Below are 15174 nucleotides of genomic sequence, written 5' to 3'. Positions count from 1 at the left end.
ATCGCTGCCCCGGCGGCTCAGTGTGGTAGGGGCCTCCGCGGCGTGGACCTGAGGGGCGCTCATCAGGCCGGATCTGGCTCATGAGCCACTTCACAGAGGCATCTGCCCCGCCTGGGGTTTGTCTTCCTTCTCTGTCAGCAGCCCAGATCCTGCTGCTGGAGGTTATGGCAAGGGTGTCTTTCTGCTCTTTCCCTGCGTCTCTGGGCCTTGCCATGTCCTCTCCTCACTCCTCACCTCTGTTCGCAAAGCTTCACTCCTCTGCCACTTCTCGGGCCTGCCGGCCTCCTCACTGCCTGCCTCCTGCTCCCTAACACTGTTTCCCTTGAGTCTCTCCTGTCTTTTTGTACGGATTCCTAAACATAGCTCCAGGTCTGGCTTCTCTTTCAAGCACCAGATCCACAATCACTTCCAGCACCCCAGTGGCACGATTTCCCCAGTTGTTTCACCAGAACTTTAAAATCGCTCCGAACACTGAAACCTTGAGCACCCCTACTACATGAAGTCCTCCCTTGAGCTTTCTGCTTTCTGTTCATAGTTACTTAGGAGTCTATTGGTAAGCTTCTCAGGTTACTACCGTTTTCTTCATAAAATGGAATAAGCTCAAATGTAGTTATTTTTCTCTACCCATCTCTGGTTGTATCAAATATTTGAGTGGCACTCAAAATACAATTATGAGTATAAACACAAAAAGACTCAGAAAGGTGAAGTCAAAAGAGATGAAGCTATCTTTGGTACCCGTCATGACACTGATGGAGCGCTCACACCACCTAAGATGCCTGTCCATTGCTCACTTCTGATGATGATGCATGACTTAGTTCATGGTTAATACAAATATTTCTGCCCAAACTACAGCTCAGTCCATTTTATCTTACCTTCCTCCACGCCATGTCAGGACTTTTCACAGGTCAGTTTCTATGATTTTTCATTGGTTTCTGTCTACTTATGTATATAGCCTTTGGTTGTCACTAAGTCATTGCTTGTCTTGAAGAACTTGTTCATCTTTACTGAACCTCAATTACTCTACCTTCCCCCAAATGCACAGCAGCCAGCTCCTCAAAGTGCTACAGTAATCATCCACACTGATAGTAGAACACTTGGTATCAGGATTCTAGAAATGTTTCAAAGTAGATAAATTGGACATTGTACCGGCAAACCTGCTTTTGAAAAAATTTGTACTCGAATGTATAGGAATGCTCCAAGCCCCAAACACATATCGACACAAATCTCAACATTACTCAGACCAACAATACTTTCTCATGTTTTTCCTCCTGTAATTTCAAAGAGTAGAAGAGAGTTTGACCACAGAAAAGAGTAAACAGCAAAATATATTAAAAATAAGATTAACAATATAATATTAAAATTTTCAGAAATAGCACATTCACATTGTGAAATGTTGCATGAAACCCCAAGTATAAGAAACAAAACAAAACTTTTTGAGAAAGAAAAATTATCATGCTGTATGTGGACCTTCAGTTGACCATTCCAAGAAAGATCAATTTCTAATATGGGTTTTCAGCAGCTTTGAGATTGACAATATTTTTAAACTATATCAGTATACATTTCACTATAGATTTTCTTTCAGCCAATTAATGTACTCATCTATCAGTCTATAACCAATTTTAAATTTCAGAAGGGCAAATGCTCCATGGAATCCATCCTCCACATGGTTATGGGTCACTTGAACTCCAGCGTTCCGAAGTCTGGTGACATACATGAGTCCATCATCCCTTAAGACATCATACTGACAAGTGAGGACATAGGTCAGGGGTAAACCACGCAACCTGCTGTCATCTGCTAACAGAGGAGCTGCCCTCACATCCAGGAACCCAGGATATTTTTGTAATAACTCAGAACTACCATAAATTGGGTTTTTATAAACATGTCCTTTTCTAAATCTCTCAGGGAGCAAGGTACTCCAGTTAACAAACTTGAGGAGATGACTTGATTCTTCGGGCACATACTGGTTGGAAAGCATGGCTTTCTCAAGTGATCTGTCTGTTGTAATATATTCACTCATAAGCCGGACCAACCGTGATTTCGACAGAGCTGGCATATGTGAATATTCTCTGTATGATGGAGAATCTAAGTCAAGAGCCTGAAGTGCAGGATAAATTAAAGACTGCATCTTCAGTTTGATCTTCACATCTGGGTCATGTAATTGCTAAGAAAGAATTGAGATGATTTACATAAATTATTTTCATTTATAAATGATAAAACAAATGTAATGGCCTGTTTTGTATATAAATCTATAATCTAAAACATCCTCAAATAATAAATCCAACATATCATCTCAACAAAATATTCAAAGTGGGTTCCTAGAGCTAAATATTTCTTATGTAAGGTATATTTTCAACTTAAGGAAAATTATCTATCAGACATTCTTTGCAGAAAATGCAAGAAGCTCTAAGCAACAATTACTTAGTGTCCTATTGTTGCTTCCAAGGTTGAAATCCTGAAGACTTCTGTAAACTGACTTCATTAATTTTTGGTTAATATAAAAGTTTTTCTTTTGTAAATATACTAGTACATCAACAGCTTTTGCCATGAAAAATGTTTACTTAATAAGGACTTCTGGCTTCACCAATGCTAATTTAGAAGACATGGAAGGTGTTCTGTGGGAAGCATTCCACTAACAGTGTTCTTTGGTTTCAGTCTTAATGTGCCAATAGTTGTAAAGATAAGAGGTCAGAAAACAGGAATGTACAATTATAAGGAAAACAAAAAGGGATCCACTAAAAGACTTTTTAAATGTTTTTTAATTTTACAAAAAATACCCTTTTAAAGGTATGTTTATAATTTTGAAATTGTGTACTACATTATAAAAATATATATGTAACATGTAAATAAAAATAGATATTGAATATATGTATTAAATTATACTGTTTACATTTTAAAGATTATGTTTAAAATAGACCATTTTGGAGACTACTTATGAAGATTATTATAAGTCACAAGGTATTTTTAAATTAACTTTGGTTATGTGACCCTCAGAACAAGACTGTGGGGTTGAAAAGATTCATTTTTTCCTTACAGAGGAGGAAATCGATGCTTAAAGAGATTAAATGAACTGGTCAAGATAACATCTGAAAATGACTCCATCTTAAGAAAATTCAAGTCCTTAATATCCAATATAGTGATTTTTCAAATGCATTACAGAACTGAAATAGTGATTAGAAATTTTTTCCAAATTTCAGTATTCATTGTATATTTTGCTTAGAGCAAAGCTCAAAAGTGACATTCTTTTATTCTGAAATGTCAAATATATGCTATATGCTAAATTATTTTTTATCTACAAGTATAAATGAATATACCTAAAATAGAAAATACCAGAAATTATATTTCATTATATCCAATTATACTTAATCAACTAAAAAAATCTAAACCTTTTCATTTATAAGCAGTAAGCAACTTCCCCTCCACTACTACATGAAAAAATGGTTGATATTTTAACAATAACATGTTTTTTTTGTCATAAAATTGAATCCATTCTATGTGTAATCTGGGATGCAAAATGCTATTTATCATTATCACTTTACTACCATTGTTTAGTAACAGGTAAATCTGATTTTACATACATATACAAATAAATGTTTTGAAATCTTGGTATTTCTTCTTTGTAAGTAGCACAAACCCTTTGAATGTGCTGATAATTTCCAAAAAGCACTGTGATTATTCTGGTATTAGAAGAGTACTCCATTTAAGGTTATTCAATGCCTTTGAGTTTCTAAAGGGTTAAATGTTAATTTTCTGATCTCCTTCTGTCTCATTCATCTATGATAACATCTTACTGACACATATAATAGTCTTACCCAGTGATCTAAACAGAGATTTGCTGCTACATTAAGAAAAATTTTGTGACATGAATAAAAATTGACATTGTGATGTGTCAAGAATTTTTAAAATATTCTCTGTAATATTTATAAATTCTTCCATTATATTTACGTATATGTATTTGAATCTGTTTATGAGTAGCCTAGCAAAAACCCCATAGAAATGAGGAGTGTCCTACCTGCTGAGTCACTGCTGCAGCTAAATTTCCACCTGCGCTGTCTCCAGAAACACAGACTCTTTCAGGGTCTATGCCATAGCTTTCAAGAACGTTTTTGCTTAAGAACCACCTTAAGGCATTATACACATCTTCAAACTGGGTTGGGAAATGATACTTCGGTGTTAATCTATAGCTTTGGAGAGAAAAGATGGTTTTCATGTCACATTTAATAAATTAATTAAAATATAACATACATGTCAGAAATGAACATATTTTAAGTGCACAGGTTCTTGAATTCAAACTGCACATAGCAATATAACCTAGGTCTTGAAACTCAATACTTCCAGCACCCAGAAGTCTTCTATTTAGTGATTGCATGTCCTGTAACTGACATAACAGCAGTGATTAATCTTGCTTGTTTTTGCCTTTAAAATAAATGCACTGAAATAGAATGTACAGCTATACTGGATTTTATTGTTCAGCATTGTTTCTGAGCCTCATACACATTGTTGTGTACTTTTGTGCCCTGCATCATACTCTGCTATGTGAGAACACCACAACTCACTTATCCAATTACATGCTGATGGGGTAGCCACAGAAAGTCAAGCATTATGTGAATCCTCTTATACGTGATATCTAAAATGGCCAAGACAGAGACTCAGAGTAAAATGCTGATTTCCAAGAGCTGTCGAGAGGGAGAAATAGAGTTACTCAAAAGATTCAGTCAATAATATAAATAAACTGTACAGATTTGTCATATAACATCATGTGTATAGTCAACAATAATGTACTGTGCATTTAAAAATCTGTTGCGAATGAAGCTTATGTTAATACTCAACACGACTAAATAATTAATGAGTAAATAAATAAATATTTTCCAGCTTACAGATGCTAGGGGGATTTGGGTTTGCATTTTAGACTTTCAAAACCAGTGCTGCTGTGGATATTCTAGTAGCTAGCATTCGGTGAACACATGTATTTCTGTTGTTATATACCTGTGGAACTGATGATTACAAAGTTCCATGAATAGCTTTACTTCATATTGCCAAAAAATAGTATACCCAGTTATTTTTAAACAATTAGTTTATGAAATGGTGGTGCCTGTTATTCCCAACACTTGGTGTTTTATGACTTTTTCATTTTAGCCATAATGTAAAGTATGGAGGAGCTGCATAATATCATTAATTTATATTCCCCTCACTTATGTTAACATTTTGTGTATTTGAGAATTTGGATATTCTTTTACATTTCTTTTCAAGCCTTTTTCTTAAATTTAAATTAATTTATAAGTGTTTATATATTTTGCATAAGAAAAATACATATATTTTAGCATTCATATACCTATGCATATATTAATGCTTTAATTTTTATAAGTCACTTTATTGAAATATAAATCATATTTCATAAAATTTACTTGGAGTATGCAATTTATATTGTGAGTTTAATGTATTCAAAGACTTGTGCACCAATCATCACAGTCAATTTTAGAACATCTTTATCACAAACAAGGAAAGGAAAAAATAAAAAAACAGACCTATGCATATTGGTATTCACATTCTATATTTTCTCTCCCCACCCCCCACTCTATCCACAGGAAATCACACTTTTTCTGCCTTTTAGAATTTGCCTAGACAGGGCATTTAAAAAATGAAATAATGTATTTGATGACCTTTCCTTTTTTTTTTTTTTTGTCTTCTTGAGACAGGGTCTCGCTATGCAATTCAGGTTGGCCTTGAGCTCACTTTGTAGCCCAGGCTGGCCTCGAACTGGCAACAATCCTCCTGCCTGCGCCTCCCGAGTGCTGGGATTACAAGTGTGCATCACCACACCTGGTCTTTGATGGACTTTTCTGACTTGCTTCTTTTACTTAAAATATTTTCAAATTTTATTCATGTTATAGCATTACCTTTTAATGACAAGTAACATTGCATTGTGTGGATACACTACATTTTATTTATCCATATATCAGTTGATGGACATTTGGTTGTTTCCTCTTTGGGGGTTTCATGAATAATCTACTATGAAAATATAATTCCCTATATGGATTTATTTTCATTCCCTCATGGCTACACCTAGATAGAAAAGCCAAGGTAATATGGTAATTCTGTTTTTAACCTTTCCAGGAACTGCCAAACTATTTCCCAAAGCAGCAGCATCATTTTACAGTTCCACCAGCAGTACAGAGGGATTCATTTTTTCTATATGGTGACATTTTTTTAACCTGAACTTTTATTATAGCCATGCCTGTGGGTGTGAAGTGCTATTTCCTTATGCATATGATACTTATTTCTCAAATGACAAAAGATATTTAACAAAATTTGCTGTGTTTACTGGCCATTTAAATTATAGTAGAAATAAAATTATGTTTTTGGTGAGAAAATTGTCACTTACCTTTAATGTCAATGTATATTCAAAAGTAAGTCATGAACTTGCATGAGTATTTAAAACTTTATCACTGAAATCATCGTGATTTTTGCTTCAATAAATAAAACAGACAGATGTCTTACAGTGTCACTGAACTTGCTGTCATTGAGAAAACCATTTTTATAAAGTACAAAATATAGTGTGCAACCTTATCCTAATTACTTTTTAATAATTTTGTAATTACTCTCCTTTGTGAACACTTATAAATAAGAATTAAGCATGAATATGTCTTAACTTTACAACAATTATTTAACTAGATGAATGATCACAAATGTGTTCTTAAATTTTCCTTCATTTTCTGAAGTTTGAATAACTACTTGATGCTCTCATACGAGTCAATCAAGTTACTCCAATTTTGCGCTCTTCTGGAGCTCTTTTCAAAGCTGGATCATTAAATCTACTACTCTATTTTATATTAACTCATTAACTTGGTTGGTATCTTTTTCAGTGATAATCTGAGATATGGATCATTTATAATGTGCTTTTATTGATAATGCACTGATTCTGATAAACTTATTCTTAAAGACCATGACTGAAAGTGGAAACCTAATCCAATGCAAGTAACTATGTCCATGGGTAATGGAATTTAATCTTGTGAGAGAAATTTTTTATAATTTTAGAACTGGCTTATAACACACACATGCATACACACACACACACACACACACACACTTTTTTTTCTCTAAATGCTATTCAGGGTAGGTTAGCACTCTTTTTAAATTGTCCCCTCAGTACACAGAGAGAAACATTTATTTTGGGCATAATTGCACCTCAGCTACTCAAGAAAGATGACAGAATCAGGATAGGCAAGCATCTGGACCTAAAACAGAACAGTAGAGATCTTACTTGCTTGATACAACAACAGCATCAAGTCTCTCTGCTGTCCATCTGGAGAGGAGATCATAATTATGTAAAGCTGAAATGAAAGGAATAAAATCAGGATATTAGTGACAATGGACAAATGAAAGGAAGGATGTTACCTTGAAAAAATTGTTACACTTGTTTACGTTCTAAGACTTCTTCATGTGTTGCATATTAAAATAAGAGGGAGAGAATTTACCACTGTACTTAAATAAGAAACTACTCATCCACAACTCAGTGGAATTCAGCATTCCCCTGAACCTTCTAATTGCTCTTCATGCTTCACACCTCTTGTGCATGCTTTGTCATTGGACTTTCTTAGCGAACTTCCTTCTCTGGAAGACCACATCCAAGTCTCTCACAGGTAGACAGATTAATTTGATTGCTTTATGAGATGGATACACACTGCTTAAAAAGGCAAGTCACCAACATAAAGAATGTGCCATTGGATAAGTGCACCAAGGACACAAAAGCAGAATAATGCTAACATAGGAGACCTACCATCGAGAGGGACAGAAGGACGATCATCCAAATCGAAGGGGAATAGAACCAGGCCCCATTAAAAATCTGGAATTCTCTTATCTGACGCTTTTACCTGTCTTATTCTTCTAAAAGTATATTTTGCTGAGTGTGTTTTTCTCCTTTATTCTTGTCTAGGGATAAAATTAGATGCTCCTCTTATCCATATCTATCTCTCAATCCATACCCACTTATTTTACCAGCGACTTAACTCTTCTTCCATCTTATTCCTTCTATGATAATTGTCCCTGGACAGGTCAGCATTCCCAGTCATCTCTCTTCTAATCTACTGCTGTTAATCATATAATTTATTTTTAGTCCACGAAACCGTTCATATCTCTCTGGCACAAAAAGAGAATAAAATGCTTTTGCTTAACTCTTCATTTAATCTTACCTTTCTCTTACTTTTTCCTTTTATACCTAAATCCCTTTAAGGCCAGGAAACATTCCTCCCATAGCCTTCTTACTTTTGCTTGTTGGAATGTGTCTCTATTTAAATATCTATCAAGCCTTGTACTCAGCACTATTAACGTAAAATGTTCAGCATCCAAAAGACCTATTTCCAGCCTACTTACTTGGCAACTTTATACCGCCCAGAACTTCTCATTAGTCTTTCTTTTTGGTTTGTTTCCTTTTTTGTTTTATGACCTCTTTGATCACTTCTTAATGCTTTGTTGTTGCCTATGGCTCCACCTGATACTTATGTTTGTGTTTTCCAGGGACCTATCCTCACCCTCCCTGTAAGTACGCCATCTGTTATGAAACAGTATGATCATCTCATGTTAGAAATCTTTTTCTCTCCTTCCCTGTCTTCTTCCCTCCCCAATCCCCTTCAGCTTTCCAGACTTGTCACATCAATTAATGCATTTTGGTACAATATTTCTTCTCTGAGTTATTCTTCACGTGGCATTTAGAACTCTTACCTTAGACCCCATGTAATTCCTACCCAACTCCTTAATGCAGATTCTACTCACTGAAAGTTAAGTACTGTGGAACAAAAAAGAATGTTATTCTCTTAGTCACAAGAGAGATCTTTTCCCCATTACACTCACTTTTAAATACATTCCAATTTCTTCTCTAATTCTCTAGATACCTAGAATTTTGCTATTTTCACCCCATCTCCATTAGTTTGGTCTACTATTTCCTACATCTATCACTTTATAATACAGTATATTATGTACTTATATATTAATTGATTAGCTATTGTCTTCATTTGAATTTAAACATCAAGAAGAATTTTGTGTGTTCCAAGGTCTCCAGGACCTCTCTAAAGTTCCTGAAAGATTTCCAGGCACAAAATAAAGTGAGAAAGAGTGATTTAGAGCTTCAAGGCAAAATAAAACTATGCAAGAGATCAAAGCACAAGAATAGAAAAGAGCCTGTAGTGTCTCTGCTGAAAAGTTCTATACAAAGCCATCAGGAAAATCTTTGCAAACTGCTTCAGTGGCAGAGATTTTTCAAAGCAATTACTTACCAGCACTTCCACAACAGAAGCCACCACCATGTATAAAAACTACAGCTCTCCTTAGTGCCTCTGCCTTCTTCTTTGGCACATATACACGGACGGGAGTATGGTCAAATTTTGTCTCAACTACTGTGATATTTTCATCTGAAGTTGGAGGAACTTCATTTAATGCTATAATTTCCGCCAGTAAATCCAAAAAATTATAAAGCCCCAGAAATTCCAGAAATGTACCCTAAAAGTGAAATTTATACACAACTTTATATTTCAAAATACAAATTTGAAGAGATTTTTGAGTATTTAAGTACATATCAATCTTTATTCACTCAAATGGAATGAATCGCATTCTTACAGAAGACTCTCCTTTGTCTTTTCGGAAGAAGCAGAAATGCAGTGCTTATGTCTGCAGTAATTGTTATTTTTAAACAAGGAAATGTACTCATTTAATCATTATATCACAAAATTGTCAGGTGCCTCCTCATCTTGAGAGGTCTAGAGGTGAACAAGGCAAATCTTTCCTCAGGAACCTCTAACTGAAAGGTGAAATACAGGTTAACTGTTAAAAAATAATGTAGTTGCTACAAGAGATCAGCACCCAATTCTTTGACAGTATCTGGCAGGTGCTAGTAATGCTACTTGGGAAACAGTTTGCAAACTGGAAGTACATTTATCTGATACTTAAAAGGAGGATCTTCTCTTAACAATATAAATCAACAACTATGTAAAGGAAAAAAATCATTCTGTGCAAAGGTCCCATTGTATTTTGAAGACCTGGGGAACCTTGCTAATGTAGGAAGTGTGGCTACAGAAGTAGACACATAAAGGGAGACTATTTGGAGAGTGAAAGGATGAATGCAAGAGAAGGGGAGAGCCAGCCTGCCTGCCTACAGCCAGAACTGCCCAAGAATTAGACAGCTGGCCAAGCACTCCGTGTGCACCAGACTCAGTAAAGTTACTCTGGCTCTATCTGAGATAGATGATGTCACCATTATCCTCTGAGAGATAAGGAAGAGGAACCAAAAAAGGTAGGTAGTCAAAGTTTACACAGCTAGAAAGTGATATTTACTGATATTGTACATCCAATAATAATTTACATTATAAATCTATTGATTCTGGACTTTGATTCTTCATTTGTAGTATAATTCTTCAATAAGAATTGCTGACATGGATTTGAAGGTAGCCAAACCAATCAGAAAAAGCCCAAAGGGTTAAGGAAGTAACTGAATACAATAAACAAAAAATAAGTACTTCAGGAATAAAAACGCATTAAAATTACTTTTAAAGTGTATATGCTTTGAGAATCCTGAAATATATGTATAAACCAAGATTAGAAGGCAAAACACATAACTAAAGTCTTAACAGAGGAGAAAAACCTCACAGGTAAACAGAGGTATGACTTAAGTGAATAATGAAAGCAATTAATAACTAGAGTCAAATAACAAAAAAACCTAAGATATCTCCCAAACTAAAAGGCAAATACAGCAAGTATTAGAAAAATAAAGCCACTTCTTAAAACACTTGATAGCATATTACATACAGAATTAAATCAAAACATACTATCTCTGGCAACAAAGCACACTCTATGATATGGCATCTTACCTTTTCAAATTAAATTGCCACTATAGTCCCATCAACTGCAAGCATTTTATGTTATTTCTTGAACTTGCCAATATTGGGTAGCTAGGGGTTTTGAATTTGTTCCTATCTATGCTGGAGATATTTTCCTCAGTATTAAGAGTACTGATAGAATTTTTTCATCCTCCTTGTTTATAAGCATGTTTCTTCTTTACAGTTTCCTCCAGTCTTAAACGCACTAGCCCTGTCTATACTATTGGCCCATGTTAGTCTCTTCTTAACTGTTTTATTTCCTTCAAATCACTTCTTATCATCTAAAATCATCAATTCCTTTAATTCTAATTTATTATCTCCCACCCCACTAAAATATCTACTGCTGGGATCCCTTGTTTGCCTAGTGAGATTTTACAAAGAATTGAAGAGTTAAATAGATGAGAAATAAAAGAAATTATGTCTACTAGTTTAAAATCTGAAAAGTGAATTTTAAAAATGAGGTGACTGAAACACTGAAGGAAAAAATGCGGGAACATTTCAAAGGTGCCAGAGATGACTACACGTTTCCTGTTTGTGCCAGAGCTGCTCTGGGAAGCAGCCAGCTCCCATGACACAGCAGAGTGTCCTCTCCTACTTCCGCATATTTTGCCTCTCTTGGGTAACCCTGAGCGTGTGCCAATAATGCTGCCTTCACAGTTTTTCCTTGAAAATTGCGGACTTGACCTTATTATATACTCTAAAACCTATGAAAGACTGCATAAAAACCTATTTCTAACTGCTTCAGAGTAGGATGATCTCCAGATTATTTGCAGAATTTAAATGTCAACCAGCACATGAGATAATAATTACAAAAGATGATCATATTAATACTGTCTAAACAAAGCAATTCATTCATTCAATCTGCAAAAATGGCTGCTCATTTATAATTCTAATATAAAATAGAAATCAAGCTAAAAAGCCCACATTTCTAAAGACTTAACAGAGGAAGCTAAAGAAGCTTTAGCTTAACAGAACTTAACAAAAGCTAAAAAACCACATTTCTAAGTATTAAATACTGAAATCAAAAGCCATGACACTTACTTTAAATAAATAAATGAAATGTCAATAAATGAAAAATCTTTTAAGTCCATCAAAGGTACATGTAAAAAACATAGAAAATCCTAGAAATACAACTTCACATCGTGTGAAAGTCAGAATTCATAAAATCCCATGCAAATCTGAATTCATAAAATTCCACACTTACCAAATTTACAAACATTTTCAGATATGTGTTGTACCACATTAGTCTCCATGGCTCCTCAAAATTATCTGGGATAGTCTTACGAATATAATATGCTGTAAAGACCACCGCAATCAGAAGACACAGTGACTTTCTTCCCATGCTGTAATTCCTGTACTTCTCTGTCTTCAGAGCATGAAAAGTAAACTTCCTAGTTATGTGTGCTCTAGTCACACCCGAAAGGTTTACTTTCTCTTTAGAATTGGAAATTGCTCACTTCCTTATAGGACTGACAGTGTAAGCTTAGAATTTTATTGGTTATCCAACAATAATCACATTCATTATAAGGCAAAGTTTAAAGTCCTAAGCAAGCTCTGTTGACCGTTATATGCTTATCTTTGTTTCTTGACGCAAACCTGTGTTAATCAACAGTATGGAAAAAATTCTTTAAGGCTATCAAAGTTATATGTAAAAAACATACAGGATCTTTGTTACATTAAAGTTCATCACAGTAAACAGAAGAAAAAATGAGTATGTTCTTAAAGTGTTTAGAGTGTAAAAAATAACTATTATCTCTAAATTTACAGAATTTACATTATCACTCAAGAAAAAGAAACGTTAATTGTTAGTGATAATAATTTTTGAGAGAGGAATTATGAAAGTAGTAACGACAATAAAAGGAAGATTAATAGTGAATATTCATTAATTGTCTACTCTAAAATCCAGACATTATGTTGCTTTACATATGTAATCTTAATAACTGTAAACAATAGACCTATCAGATCGATTATAACCTTTTCTCTTAATTGTGTAAAATTAGTTTGAAAATGTTAAATAGTTTGTCCAAGTTTCATAGAAGTTTAAGTATTGGATACATACAGAATAATTTAAGTAACTAAGGCGTTACATAGAGAGCTTTTAGAGCAATTTTATTTCACAATGACTTGGATTTGTAAAGTGTGTGTGTGTGTGTGTGTGTGTGTGTGTACAAAGATGAAATAATTGATCACATTCTTACATGGCTGAGAATGATGCTGTTGATACCTTATTGTATTTCCTACCATAGCTCTTTTCTCTATTCTGACTTATTTCTGCTAGACACTTAACGCTAACCATTTCTTCAAGTGAGTAAGGCCAGGTTAGTGTACAAAACTGGAAAAGAACAGATTAAAATACGACCTCATAGTGATTTTTGACTTTCTTTCCTGCCAGATTTATCATCACATATCTTTCTGTAGATTTTCTATTTTAAGAAAGATAAAATATATCTGTGTGATTTCTGCCCAAGGAAACAACCATCAATTTATTTGCCAATTCTAAGCAGTATTCTAATTTTTATTTTTCATATTTCATAATTATGAGCTATAAAAACAGGCAGGTTTTAAGTTTATTGCATTATACTCTCACTTCAGTTACTAAAAGCTATATCTTAGTTTGGATTTAAGCCAAGTTTTTACACATGATAATGTTTGTAATTGCTGTGGTAATTAGTTATAACTATACTTATAGTGGCTACAATTATGAAACTGTGTAAGACAGGATAAAAAAGTTAGTTATAATCTCCTCAGTGCAGAAGTATAGACAGAAATTATGGTACAGTAACTTAAGTGAAAACCACTAAAATTAAAATATGAAATGTCAAGGACACAATTACTTCCCTGAGATTTCTACTCCTAATTATGAGTGTAGATAAGAAAGGTTTTGGAAATGAAACCTTAGTTTTAAATATTCTCTTTGAAGTTAGTTGACTTTGTATAATTTTTTAAAAATCACTTTGACATATTCTGTTTCTTTGAGAAAGGGTCTCACTTTGTGTTGCAGGCTGCCGTTAAACTCACTAGATAGCCCAGGCTGGCCTTGAAGTCCCAGTGATCTTCCTGCTTTGGACTCCCAGCTTCTGGGATTTCAGGTATGCGCTGGTATTACAGGCATGCTCTGCCATGTCAGACTTATTTCTTCATTTCAATAATGAAATCATCAAAATAATTTTGAAATCATAATAGCTTATGAAATAAAATATTTTAAAATGTTTGTTACAAGTTACTTCATATTGTAGTCCTTTAAAAAGAGATTAAACATTAATTTATGAGGCATAGCTCTGGATTTTCATCAAAAATATTGGAGGCCAGAATGTAGCAGCAATAGATATACATAGTTCTACAAATAAATTTATGCTCAAGCAAATTTTTTTTTTGCTAAAATTTAGAAGAACTGTCCTTCAAAATGAAGGCTAATTGAGTCAACAAAAAGATATAGATGTTTGTAAAACTATACTTCAAATAATGCCAAAGTCCTTTAAGCTGAATGGAAATTATAGGACAAGGTAATTGAAATACACAGGAAGGAATGAGGAGCATTAAAATGGTAAGTTATGTTCATTTCATGAAAGATTGTTTAGATGTCCTGTCTTTAAATATGTTATTTAAAAGTGTATTTTGTTTGATACTACTAAATGCATCTGATATTCTTTTTTTTTTTTTGGTTTTTCTCCAGTACCGGGAACCGAACTCACGACCTTGTGCTTGCCAGGCAGGCGCTTTTGCCGCTGAGCTAAATCCCCAGCCCCACATCTGATATTCTTATAACTACTGTTTTTTTGGTTTATCTTTTACTTTCTCTTAGATTCAAGCTGCTTATTTATGCACTGTATTGACTTTTCTCTTAAGTTGTGTTTATTCTGTGTATCAATATAAAATGTATCTCACTGGTGGGTGAAAGAAGCAGAAAAACACAGAGTCTGTGTGTAACGAGGTTGCTGTACTTTAATATTATTTAGCTAGAAATAGTTGTGATAAAGTTGAACGTTGTAACTCACAGTGACAATAATAGGAGAGTAATTCAAACATATTCAAAAAATTACCCATGGTTTTACCTAGCACACAAAAATATTTCACATATAAGATATTTAACAGAAATAGAAGGAAATAATGTGAACCTATAAAAAGCATATACTAAAATGATATTGTTATGGTTTAGACCCAGATGGCCCCCCAAGAGCCTCATATACTCATAGGTGGGGTTTTAGAAGGTGATTGGATTATGGGATGGTATAGCTAACTTAGTGTTAGAACTTGGGTCTGGTAGGAAGAGGTGAGTCTCTAGGGGCATGGCCTGGAAGGGAATATCTCCCTC

At 34.3% G+C, this 15174-nt stretch overlaps 2 protein-coding genes across 2 annotated transcripts in view; both read right to left on the bottom strand.

The window, feature by feature from the left end:
- Nucleotides 1–15174, bottom strand: part of LOC102019755 (arylacetamide deacetylase) — a 328447-nt gene that overhangs the window by 167835 nt on the left and 145438 nt on the right. The gene's annotated exons all lie outside the window — the stretch shown is intronic.
- On the bottom strand, nt 1236–12285 carry LOC102006842 (arylacetamide deacetylase-like). The gene is made up of 5 exons (XM_005393038.2): nt 12067–12285; nt 9267–9489; nt 7259–7328; nt 4010–4181; nt 1236–2161 (listed from the first exon to the last, which is right to left on the bottom strand). The coding sequence occupies exons 1-5, from the start codon at nt 12202–12204 to the stop codon at nt 1565–1567; spliced, it is 1200 nt and encodes a 399-aa protein (XP_005393095.1). The 5' UTR covers nt 12205–12285; the 3' UTR covers nt 1236–1564.

The sequence above is a fragment of the Chinchilla lanigera genome, unplaced genomic scaffold (genome assembly GCF_000276665.1).
Source record: "Chinchilla lanigera isolate Chin_1 unplaced genomic scaffold, ChiLan1.0 scaffold00047, whole genome shotgun sequence".
Classification (NCBI taxonomy): Eukaryota; Metazoa; Chordata; class Mammalia; order Rodentia; family Chinchillidae; genus Chinchilla; species Chinchilla lanigera.
This window is presented reverse-complemented; position numbering and strand designations above follow the sequence as displayed.

What these genes read in the sequence shown, in the direction of transcription:
- LOC102006842 (XM_005393038.2), bottom strand. Translation starts at nt 12,204, where the DNA reads ATGGGAAGAAAGTCACTGTGTCTTCTGATTGCGGTGGTCTTTACAGCA. An exon ending in TGAAAATGTTTGTAAATTTG is followed by an intron (nt 9,490 to 12,066) that starts GTAAGTGTGGAA and finishes TTTCACTTTTAG; the next exon opens with GGTACATTTCTGGAATTTCT. An exon ending in CTTCTGTTGTGGAAGTGCTG is followed by an intron (nt 7,329 to 9,266) that starts GTAAGTAATTGC and finishes CTTTCATTTCAG; the next exon opens with CTTTACATAATTATGATCTC.